Genomic DNA, 13,064 nt, shown 5'->3' on the forward strand with positions numbered 1-13,064 from the left:
CACCCAGCTTTTACAGAAACTTAGATCTTTGGTCCTTCATATTTCATACATGTCTTTATTTTGTCATCTGCAATATAACTTTACCCTCCTTGCAATGTTATTTAGTTTTTTACATCACTGTTGCTATACGGTAGATAGAGTGTTTAGATCGATTTCATTGATTAGGAAACAAATGCTGGAGAGATTAAATGACTTTGCCATGGTCAGGTAATTAATTTGTCAAGACTTTCAGGTGAGGATATAGCCACGATTTAATAGATGTGTGTGACTTATTAAGGTATATATATATATATGTGTATATATATATATATATTTTTTTGGCTGCGTTGAGTCTTCATTGCTGCATGCGGGCTTTCTCTAGTTGTGGTGAGCAGGGGCTACTCTTCATTGTGGTGCACGTGCTTCTCATGCGGTGGCTTCTCATTGTGGAGCACAGGCTCTAGGTGCACGGGCTTCAGTAGTTGTGGCTTGTGGGCTGTAGAGTGCAGGCTCAGTAGCTGTGGGCTTAGTTGCTCTGCGGCATGTGAGATCTTCCTGGACTAGGGATTGAACCCGCGTCCCCTGCATTGGCAGGTGGATTCTTAACCACTGTGCCACCAATGAAGTCCCAAGATATATTTTTGAAAGAATAATTAATGGTAAATTTGTTATTTCTGTCTGAAGATATTCTTTTAACAACTGATATTTGCAAAATGTATATGTATTTGTTAAATACCTTTTCTTTTTTTTAATGGGGGTGTATTATTTTGTTATAGAAATCATTTCAGACTGGGACAAATGCATGTCTAGATGAACGCATTTTTGCTATGTGTCAAGTGAAAAATCAGCCTTTGGTTTACCTTATGCTCACAACTCATCCCAGTTTGTATAGAGTTGACAATCTCTCAGATGAGGTAAGATTGATTCATTTTTTAGTTGCTTTTACTTGAAGGTTTATAAGCCTAATTATATTGAATCCACTGCAGAAATGAAGAAAGGTGTTTTCTTTTTTAAAGCTTTTCATTTTATTCCTATATAAAGAAAGTTTGGTTTTGGGAAGCTCCTGAAAATAGTACCTTTACTCATTAAAATAATAAACTTTACTGTTTATTTAAGACAAATCTTTAGAGCAGATCTAAGTAAATGAAGAGATTGTCAGATTGACCAGAGCAACCTATGATTTATTTATTTAAGCAAATTGATCTGAAAGGAGTATCCCTAGAGTAAAATTACACTTAATTTAAATACCTCAAGTCAGTGTTTAGTGTAATGGTGTCCCTGAATTAAAGAGAAAATATTTATCTGGTAAGTTGTAAGATTATTTTCCCTTGATAGGAAATTAACCTGAGTTGAAGTTACAAGCATGAAAATGTTAAATCATAACCTTTCTTCCTACATTGTGATCAAATTAGGATATATATGTTGGAAATAATATTTTGGTTAAAACCTTTTCGGAGTTTAAAGATTTTAGGGTACCTTGCATAATAAAGAAGAAATTACGTGTGAAATTTGAGGTAACTTTTTAGCAAATGAAAACTGTTGATGACATTATTAGTTTGTATTACAAAAATAATAACTCAAGATTAATCCTGTGTTTGACAAGTTCAACTAACTGGTCCTGTCTTTTTCTCACATTAAAAAAAAAGACAAATTAACATAAATACAAATGCAATATATTAGATGCGTATAATACAGAAACCACTAGAAAGAAGAAAAATAAATCACTCATATACATTCAAAGACAAGCACTACTAGGACTTTCAGTGGTGTATTTATCAGGACTCTCTTTTCTGCAAGTAAGCTTAGGAAGGAAAGGGGACTGATGTGGCACTCAAACACAAACCACATGAAAGGCTAGGGTATAACTAAACTCAGGTCTAGCTCAGATTCATAGACTCTCTTGCATTGCCTCATTCTTTCAGATTGGCCTTTTCTACCAGACTAGAAAACAGAGCCACTGATAGCTTCCCATCTTTATCACCAGAGAAGGACAAGGCTCTCTTTTCTTAGTTCACATTAATTTCTGAATGGCTGTATTTAAGTTATAGTCTCTCTAGCGGCCCACACACCCTAAGGCCAGAGGTCTTAAGGTGCTGTGATTAATAGTTCCTGGTAGAGCTAAAGCCTTATCAAGGTAGTACCCCTTGACAGGTCAGTATTTTATTTACTTTCTCCTTTGGATAAGGTTAATTAAGTACCAAGTTTTAGTACTTAAATCAACTTTTTGTCAAAAATGAATAGTTATAAATATTTAAAGGAGTGTGTGTGTGTGTGTGTGTGTGTGTGTGTGTGTGTGTGTGTGTGTTTTAAGATGGCAGTACTATACTCAGTTATAAATGAAAACCTTCCATTTCTGGCCTTAATAAATATTAAATTGGAGAAAAACTCATTTGCATTAGACTTACTCTTCCCTCAGGATGTGTACATTGATCTAAGCCACGCAATCATCTGTTATTATTAACTAAATTCCAGACTTTATTTGGATCTTACTAATGTTATTTATCCATTCAGGATACATGATATTGATTGCATTTATTGTATTAGTTTTTAAAATAATAATTAAGATCAGAAATTATTTTGGCTTTATTGGGATTCATGGTGACTTTGTTTAGATAAGTGATACATATTTCTTCCTCTTCTTTATATTTAAATATGAATAATTGTGATTTACCTAAATAAGTTCCAAAGTCTCAGAGGTAACACTCATTAAAATTTTTGTTTTGTTTGTTTAATTGTGGCTCCCTATTACCGGTATCTAAAAGCTTTAATCTTTTTTTTACTTTATGTATTTATGTATTTATTTATTTTTAACATCTTTATTGGAGTATAATTGCTTTACAGTGTTGTGTTGGTTTCTGCTGTATAACAAAGTGAATCAGCTATACGTATACATATATCCCCATATCCCCTCCCTCTTGCATCTCCCTCCCACCCTCCCTATCCCACCCCTCTAGGTGGTCACAAAGTACTGAGCTGATCTCCCTGTGCTATGCGGCTGCTTCCCACTAGCTGTCTGTTTTACATTTGGTAGTGTATGTATGTCAGTGCCACTCTCTCACTTCGTCCCAGCTTACCCTTCCCCCTCCCTGTGTCCTCAAGTCCATTCTCTACGTCTGCGTCTTTATTCCTGTCCTGACCCTAGGTTCTTCAGAACCTTTTTTTTTTTTTTAGATTCCATATATATGTGTTAGCATACGTTATTTGTTTTTCTCTTTCTGACTTACTTCACTCTGTATGACAGACTCTTTGTCCCTCCACCTCACTATAAATAACTCAATTTTGTTTCTTTTTATGGCTGAGTAATATTCCATTGTATATATGTTCCACATCTTTATCCATTGATCTGTTGATGGACACTTAGGTTGCTTCCATGTCCTGGCTATTGTAAATACTGCTGCAATGAACATTGTGGTACATGATTAAAAACTTTAATCTTTTGCTTAATTCTTTAGGGTGCAATCAACATCAATGATCGCACTATACCTCAGCCACCTATTCTTCAGCTTTCAGTGGAGAAGCTGAGCAGGGATGGAGCTTTCCTCATGGATGCAGGCTCTGTGAGTAGTCTTGACTGCGCTGGATTCTTCTCTCTGCATACTACTACCTTCATTCCTCTTAATATCTCTCTTCCTTAACAGATTATATGCTATTTAATCTGTATATTTTTGTATTAGCCACTTATCCCTCCATAGCCTCCTTTCATGCCAAGCATAAAATGTCTCATCATGGTAAATGGTAGTTATCATTACTTCAGTTGAAGGCTGTACAATCTCAGTAAACGTACTCATCTTTCTGATCTTTTGAAACATATTCAGTGGTTAAAGGTAAGTCAACAGCTCACTGTTAAGCTACATCTCAAAATAGTTTTCTTCCCGTCCATAGGTACTAATGCTTTGGGTTGGAAGAAATTGTCGACAGAATTTTCTCAGTCAAGTTCTAGGAGTTGAAAACTATGCATTAATTCCACAGACTATGGTAAGATTATGTAATTATAGTGATTGTAATAGGCTTAAAGGCATTTCAAATGTGGCAAAAACATGAACATCCTATTTTGAAATCATAGCTATATTTTAAAGGCATTCTTTATGTTATTTTGCATCTTTGACTGACTTATTCTTATGTGTGTGTACTATTTTAGGGAGAAAGTAAGGAATTTAGTTAATAGCCAAAAAAGTTTGCTGCTGTTGGCATTAGTGTTAGGGCTCTTTTGTTTCAGTGTTTTGTGTTTTTGCAAGTGATTTCATTGTTCTTTGGCAGGGTCCTTTTAACTGCTGCTTTGGAGTAAGAACTAAGCTCATTTCCACACAAGCAAATGACTTGTGACCAGTGTCAGTTGGATTTATATTGATTATTGGACAGTGTAATAGTGGACTCTCTGTCACTAGCTCTGTGACCTTGGTCAAGTCACTAACCTTGACTTGACCAGGTTTGTCGAACCTGGTCAAGCCTCGTTTGTAAGATAAGAATGCTATTGCTTATGGAGGAGTATTTGAAATAACACATGAGAAAGCATGTGTGAAACTATGTACTATTTGGATAGCTGTGAATTTTAAAGTTAGAATTGATTATAACATGGTCTTATTTCACATCATATTTTTCAGTTTCAACTCTCAGTTTGTCACCAGCTTTGGAATATGTTTTATGTCAGCATCTTTTCATATTTATGGGTTTAACTTCATTTGTAAAAGTCATTAGGAGATTTATGTATTTAAAAGACATATATGTCAGGATTCTATCTAGGATAAGCAGTAGCTTAATGGCTGGTCTGGATGACTAGGCATTTTAAGTAATGAGGAGATAAGAAATGGATATATTTGTAATAACTGCCTGAATGGATCAGTTAATTCTAGATGTTATAATGTATAGTCTATGGCAACTTCAGTGGAACAGTGGCAGAGTTGAGAATTGCAACAGAGACCAAATGACCTGCAAACCTAAAATATTTATTATCCGTCCCTTTAAGAAGTTAGTTTCCAACCCCTTACTAGAAAACTGTGGTATGCAGAATCTCAGGCTCCTCCCCAGACCTCCTAAATCAATGTCTGCAGTTCAGCAAGATCCCCAGGTGATTCATATACAAGATAAAGTTTGAAAAACACTGTAGATGGTTAGAATAAGTTGGATGTTGCTGGTTTTTGTTTAATAGACAGACCTTCCAGAACTTGATACACCAGAATCTGCCAGAACAATAGCTTTCATCTCTTGGCTTAGAGAACAGAGACCATTTTACCCAATACTTTATGTAATAAGGTAAGTTGAATTTGTCATTTACTGATAGTGAAACAATTTGGCCTTGCAAGGACCTGTTTTAGGTCCTTGTGACTCAAATATGTGTGACCTTTTGCTTAAGCAAACTCTTTACTGATTGATTGATTGATTTGGCCACACCGAGCAGCTTACAGGATGTTAGTTCCCCGACCAGGGTTGGAACCCGGCCCCGGCAGTGAAAGTGCAAAGTCCTACCCACTGGACTGCCAGGGAATTCCCGCAAACTCTTTAGAAGAATATAGAAAAATAAATTTTTTTAAATAAATAGTACTAGGTTATGCTTTATATCCAGTTATTAGCAAAATGTGTGTCAAAAGCTTTGTGACAAATCCACTGTTTATGTTACTATTACATTTTGTCTAATGTATGTAAATATTTGTCTTTTATTCCTAAGGGATGAGAGTCCAATGAAAGCAAACTTCCTTCAAAACATGGTAGAAGACAGAACAGAATCTGCATTATCATATTATGAATTCCTCTTGCATATACAACAGCAAGTGAATAAATGAACAGAAGAAGATACTTAGTAATTTCTAAGGAAAGTTACAATAATGCAGAGCACCTGAAAATGTGTAATACTTTCCTTTCCTATTAGGTTTGTGGACTAATGTGATGATTATATGTTCTCACTGTGATCTCAACAAACTATAGCAAATAAAGGAACACAGCAAACATGCGCTCTGAAATACTGTATTTTTTAAATCAAAATATATCTATATACGATTGGATACCTTTTTTCCTTTGCTGCCAATTATGTTTGAGTTGTTATGGATTGAAATAAGACAGTATTGCAGAGGCAAAGTACATTTTGTAAAATAAAGACTTCTGTGTTCCAAATGTATATTTCTCATTTTTTTTCTGAATTTTTGGCTGCTACATTTAAAACCTCACAAGACTAAATGTTGCAGGGAAGTTACAAATCCATTGATAATGATCTTTTTAAAATAAAAAAATTTCTTAAGTAAATAATATGTTGGACAACTAGAATCCATCCCCCACAGTTGTTTTTTTAAGGAAGAAAAAGGATCATTATGTTAACTAAAACTAGAGTAAACTAACTCTAGTCTAGCTTGAGAAGACTATGAAGTGATACAGTCAAGCTTTAAAATCTGTCAGTATTCTCTATACTTGAAGAATAATGTCCCTGATTTGAGGTGAAAACTATATGTAGTTTTCTGATTTGACTGCAGAAGACTTGGTTGGACACACTGTCTTATTCTGCAGTGAAAAGAATCTGAGCTGTCTTCATAAATACGTTGGGACTCGCAATGATAATAAGGAGATGAGAAACTTAGTTATCTTGATCCTTTAAGTGGGTTTTATTTGGTACATTTTTGCTCTGTGATGTATAATAAAAGCATTATATTGGTGAAATGAGTATGAATGAAAGAAATTAAAGGTTTCTTAAATGCTGTCTCAAATGCATCAGTAACATTTTTCTAAGGAGTTTAATAATTAAATTGGAAGCTGCTCATAAGATTTATTCTTGGATATTAAAAATTAAAGCATGAATGCCACTGTTTGGTTTAGTGGATATTAAGATTACACAAATCTGATTTATGAAAATTACAAAAGAAACTTGATTCCTGAACATGCTTAAGAAACTGCTTTTTGATTTGGCCAGAAAAATATTATAGTCAAAACTATTCAGTGAATTTTGTTTACAAATAGGTAAATTATACATCTGTATGTTTAAAGTGCCGTGATAAAATAACTTTAAAAGAGTTTGGTCCAGTTTTCACAGATTCATCTTGTCTTATATGAACTTCTTAAAGTAAAAGTTGTTCATGAATAGTACTTGATGAAAAGATTTTTGTTTCTTTGTTTTAATGGGTTAGAAAAATGTGTTTACAATCTTGATCTCATATGATCACCAATGAAATAGTAACTTTCAGGTTTACATCAATATGAGCTGACTTTAACTGAATTGTTTTGGGGTAGGGAAGAAACAGGTCCCACTAGAGTATATACTACTGCTTGCCAGCAAGATCAAAATAATTGTGTTCTATAAAAATATTATCTCCCTTAAGCAGTGTTAAGGTTTATTTTCAGTATGCAAGTGGTACATTGAACTGGAAATTTTCTTGAAAGCTGCTTCATTTATTAGGAAGCAATTTTCAAATTGTAGCTAGTTAGAATACATTTATATTTTCCCCTCTTCTGAAGAAACTGAGTCATTATTATGCACTGATGTTTCTTAAAATAACTAAAATTCTGTTCATAATGTGAATTTTAAATGTTGATATTGTAGGTTCTTTTTTAATAGTAGTAAATCTTCCAGAGGGAAAAGTTTGTGCTCCTAGGGACAATAATCTTCCTTGTGCCTCACTTTTATCCCTAAGTGGGTATGACTCTTGTTATTACAACATGCTTTGTTAGTGTATTACACAAATTTACTTTAAAAAATTATTTTAGATATTGCATAACATGTGCAATCCAGAATAATTTTATAATAGGTCATAAAAAACATAACTTTAGTAAGGATTCACAATATTTGTTCTCCCAGTAATGAGGGACTGAATGAAACTTTTGGAGATATTGATATGAAGCAATTATTTTTTGCAATATTGAATGTGTTGTTTAGTTGTTTTTTTTTTTTTAAATTAGGGCACTACCTGCTATCTCATCTTGTATTACTTTTTGATGTAAAGCAACTAATATTTACACTATGCCATATTTTTTTTATTGTAGTTGTAAATTATGAAAGACCCTTGAATTTTCTACAGTTCTGCAACTACTAAAATAACTGACAAGGGCAATCTTGGTATTTAAATCTGAGCATGGCAGTTCTACCATAAAAAGTACTCTATTTTTCTAATTTCTAGGATTTTTAAAATAACATTTCTGTAAGTCTGGCACATTAATATTCCCTCAAGCTGTAGCATTTATTTTAGTTTGCATATATTTTATTGTTTTAATTTAATGTAATATATTGAGTCTAATAGACTGTTTTACAATAATTAGAATAAAAGATTTTCTTCTAATCAAAGATGAATAACAGCTGTTATCTAGGGGACCACCAAATGTGATTTCAAGATTTCATTAACTATTACAAATATAATCCTTATATAGAAATTTTAATTTTGTAAAGTAGTGTATAATATTGTAACATTACATTCTTGTTTTCAAATTCAAAAATGTATTGATCTTCAATGTGCTGTGTTAAATCTTGCTTCTCTGAAACGTTAGAGACAAGATGTCTTCCTTTTTACAGTTTGTAATTTTCACTGTTTTATTCCTGTAAAAAGAAAAGTCATTTGTAACCCATGCAAATAACCGTTTGAACTGTGCTAACTTATCAATTTGGCTATTCAATAAAGTTAATTGAAAGAGCTAACATACTGTGATTAGTTATTTAAATTGGTATAAATAACTTGACAGTCACTGAGTAGTGCTATGTTTTGCACCCAAATTAAGTAAATGGAAAACTATTGCTGAAGGTTCTTTAAACCTGAGTCAGTGTTAGGGAAGTCATAATCCAAATTCTGGATGCTCACTCTTCAAGAACAGCTAGGTTTAAAATATTAGATCGGGGGCTTCCCTGGTGTCACAGTGGTTGAGAGTCCGCCTGCCAATGCAGGGGACACGGGTTCGTGCCCCGATCCGGGAAGATCCCACATGCCGCGGAGTGGCTGGGCCCGTGAGACATGGCCGCTGAGCCTGCGCGTCCGGAGCCTGTGCTCCGCAACGGGAGAGGCCACAACAGTGAGGGGCCCACATACCGCAGAAAAAAAATAAAAATCTAGATTGAAAGCGTTTTCAATTTTTTAATTCTCAATATGTTTAAGATACTACTCCACTGTCTTGTGGACCCTTTTGTTACTGATAAGATGCCTACTGTAAGTCTAATGGTTTATTTGAAGATAATCTGTTAGCTTTTAAGATTTTTCTTTTATCCTTAATATTCTATAGTTTTAATACTCTGAGTTTACTGTTTACCCTGCTTGCTTTTCAGAGCATGCTTTAATCTGGAGATCCTTGTCTATCTTCAATTCTGGAAAAGTCTCAGTTACTTTTAAATTTTTTATTTATTTTTAAAACTTAGGTATAATTGACATATATTTTCTCTTAAAATATTTGCTTCTGTCATTCCCTCTATTCTTTTTTTACCTTCAGAATTCCTTTTTTAAAAATATATATATTTATTTATTTTAAAATTTATTTTGGCTGCTTGGGTCTTAGTTGCGGCACACGGGCTCTTTGTTGCGGCATGCAGACTTCTTGGTTGTGGCATGCATGAGGGACCTAGTTCCTTGACCAGGGATGGAAACCGGGCCCCGGGAGTGCATTGGGAGTGCAGAGTCTTACCCACTGGACCACCAGGGAAGTCTCCAGAATTCCTCTGTGACTAATTCCTCTGTGACTATGTCCAGTTGGAGTTTAATCTCATCTATTGATTTTTATATTTGTATAACTAACTCTATTTTTGATTAATTTCTGCCTATTTTGTTCAATAATGTATTAAAATTGTTCTATAACATTCTTTCTGGAGTGAATTCCAATTTTTAATTTGGATGGCAGAATTTAAATGTTGTATTTCTTCATGTTTGTTAGAATTTGGGTTTCTAGGCTTATTTGATTGGGAGGGTTGTTATTTTCATTTTAGCACATCTCTCTCAGTCCAAGCTTTCCCCCTCCCTGTCTATGGGTTTTCTAGTTGCTTTTTCCCAAAACTAGGGCTCATGGAGGTATTTTAGGGCTCCTGCTGTGATTTGGGGATATCACCATTCCAGTCACCAACAGTGGGAAGTCTAGTTGTTGCCCTCTCTTCTGCCTCTCTGTTTATTAAGCTGAAGGCCAATAGCAAATGATATTTTGAATATTTTTCAGGGAGGGCAGACCTCAAGCAGTGAGTTTGTCCTGTTCATCCCTTTGTCTCACGTGGAGCACTTTCAGGTCCTCTTACACATAGAATGTGCTACCATTGCCAGCTTCTGGATCTGCAGCCCAACAGGCACCTGACTTTAGCTCCACTGTGCTGTTTCTGATACTTTGATCTGCTGAGATGTTTCTCTTGTTTTTGAGGCCATCTATATCTTTTTTTTTCCCTTTATGTTTTTTAAAAAAAAATATTTATTTGGCTGCATCGGGTCTTAGTTGCGGTGCACAGATCTTCGTTGCGGTGTGTGGACTCAGTTGTTGTGGTGCGTGGGCTTAGTTGCTCTGTGGCATGTGGGATCCTAGTTCCCTGACCAGGGATTGAACCTGCGTCCCCTGCATTGGAAGGCGGATTCTTAACCACTGGACCGCCAGGGAAGTCCCTCCCTTTATGTTTTTAACTGTTACTGATTGCTATATGTAGTAGAGAGGTGTCCAAGCATGAACTTACTGTCTATATTTAACCCGAGAATTTGAATTCTACTTTTATTACTTATGACTCAGTATGTTCATACGTATTTGTCAGTTTGTAGCTACAATTTGTCAATAAAGTATTAATATTAGCCTACCTAAACAATGCTGGGAGCAAATAAAAATTATACATAAAACTCATTGAAAATGCCAAGATTTGGCACAAAAGAAAAATTTCTGCAACTATTCAGGTAAATTTAATCTAGTGCTCTCAGTGCTAAGCATGGGGCAAAGTGGTCAATTTTTAAAAATGGAAAAAAAAAATTTTTTTTAATTTAAAAAAATTTTAAAGGAATATAAAAACGAGACCAAAAAAATAACACACACACAAGAAAAAGAGATGGAGGTGGGCTTGCCCTTGTAAAGTCTATAGTGAGGGAGACAGAAATTAAGACAATCGTTAAGTATGCACATCATTTAGTAAGGAATCATATACCACTGAGAAGCACAAGGAAATTTAATAACTATGGAAACCCCATAGGGAAATGGTTTCCCAGAAATAAGTAAGCATGTAATATGAAATCTTGACACTAAATTCTTACCTGACTCCATCAGCCATCATACATCAACACATCTATCAAAATATCCATTTGGTTTCTATATGCTATCTCAAGTGAAAAAAATCTTTTGTCTACCATGGAACTGTATTTGGTCTTGACTCATCAGGATTTTACCTCATCAAGTTGTGCACACTTATTACTAGTACTTAATTATTTCAACTGTAGAAGTTTTTAAGGCACAGTCTGGGCCTCAGAGATGTAGATCTGTACAGATATGCAGGGAAACCTTTTCTGATGCTTTAAAATTACTAGCTAGGGCATGTCCCTGAGATTTAGCTATCATCCAATCAAGGGGGAATGTTCAATGTTTATACCTGAGTTCCTTACGTTGTTGAACCCAAAAGATAAGTTGCTGTTTGTTTTTACACTTTTTTTCATAATCCTTTTCTGTCTGAGACAGGGTCAGATGACTAACAGTTAAAAACAGTATTTTATTACCTTCTATCTAAGCAGGGTTTTTCACCCACTTGCTGACTTTGAGCAGCCTTCATTGCAGGGGACACACTAGGCTGCCTCACCCCCTGCAGCCTCAGGTATGAACTGGCCATGGCGTCCTCTCAGCAAGAGTTGACAAGGGATTTAATTCCTTCATTCATTTACTCATTCACTTAGTCATTACTGTGCACCAGGGCTGCATTATGACTTTTGTGGGCTGTAGATATTTTGCTTTCGTGGGCTCCTTCCTCTATAAAAGCATATTTAAAATTATATTTTATGACTGTGTTAGTGTGAGAATGACTACAATCCAGGCTTGATTCATCATTATACAAAAATTATTACTACACTTTTCTTCTGATTTAAAAAAATATTCAAATAAATGAACTTATTTAGAAAACAGACTCACAAAGAAAACAAACTCATGGTTACCAAAGGGCAAGGGAGGGATAAATTGGGAGTATGGGGTTAACAGATGCACACTTCCATATATAAAATAGATAAACAGCAAGGGTTTACTGTATAGCACAGGGAACTATATTCAATATCTTGTAACAAACTATAATGGAAAAGAATAATGTAAAAAAGAACATAGACATGTATATATATATATGTCAATATGTATAACCAGATCACTTTGCTGTACACCTGAAACTAATACAATATTGTAAATCAACTATACTTCCATTAAAAAAATTCAAAACAAAACATTTTCTTGGGCCTCTATTGTGGGCCCTCACCATGGCCTAATGGATAAGGCAACCCTGTTAAGCGCTCACACTGTTCTAGGAGTTGCAGCCGTGAACAAAACACATTACTTGTCTTCATGGAGCTTACATTTTAGTAAGAAGCAGATAAACACAAGTACATTCAGCTTTCGAGTCGGTTATAACTGTTGAGAAAAGGCACATAAGGAGAATAAGGAGTGTTGAGAGGGGGTGGCAATTTAAATAGAACGGAAAGGGAAGGCTTCACTGGGAAAGTCTTGAACAAAGACACGAGGAAAGCCTGGAACGAACCAGGTGTGTATTTGGTAGTAGCACTACTGAAGATGAGGAATCAGCACCAATAACAAATCCCAACCGCAAGGGTCCCTAAAGCGTCGCTCTCGAAGTTACGCATTCCCGAAGCCTATAAGCGAGGCCGAAGAAGATCACTGGAAACCAGTGCCTGCCGCTGCAATCTCCATTTTACTTCCTGGCACCAGGTAGGAAGAGTTTATTCGTCGCTCCCATACGTTTTCCGTGCGTCAGGCTAGGTGCCGGTTTTCTTCACTTCCGAGGGAACGCCACCGGGTCCCGCTGGTAGGGGGAGAGGAGCAAAGAGGGCCAGCCCAGGCGGGAGGAACTGAAGCTTCCAGCGATGCCCTCACTCAAGATGGCGGCGCAAGGCTCGCGCTTGGTCCCGTCAGGCGGCGCGCGTGCTTAGGCTGCATGCGGCCAAGCGCTAGGGAAGGGGGCGGGCCCACAGAGG

At 35.7% G+C, this 13,064-nt stretch overlaps 1 protein-coding gene across 1 annotated transcript in view; it reads left to right on the top strand.

Moving 5' to 3' along the window:
• SEC24A (SEC24 homolog A, COPII coat complex component) overlaps positions 1 to 6,084 on the top strand; it is a 57,965-nt gene extending 51,881 nt beyond the window's left edge. The window contains 5 exon segments of the mRNA XM_065873428.1: positions 756 to 893; positions 3,432 to 3,536; positions 3,862 to 3,954; positions 5,126 to 5,229; positions 5,642 to 6,084. Coding sequence (XP_065729500.1) covers positions 756 to 893; positions 3,432 to 3,536; positions 3,862 to 3,954; positions 5,126 to 5,229; positions 5,642 to 5,756 — 555 coding nt within the window. The 3' untranslated portion in view covers positions 5,757 to 6,084.
• The last annotated feature ends 6,980 nt before the right edge of the window (positions 6,085 to 13,064 follow it).

This window comes from Phocoena phocoena, chromosome 3 (genome assembly GCF_963924675.1).
Source record: "Phocoena phocoena chromosome 3, mPhoPho1.1, whole genome shotgun sequence".
In the NCBI taxonomy this organism is placed as follows: domain Eukaryota; kingdom Metazoa; phylum Chordata; class Mammalia; order Artiodactyla; family Phocoenidae; genus Phocoena; species Phocoena phocoena.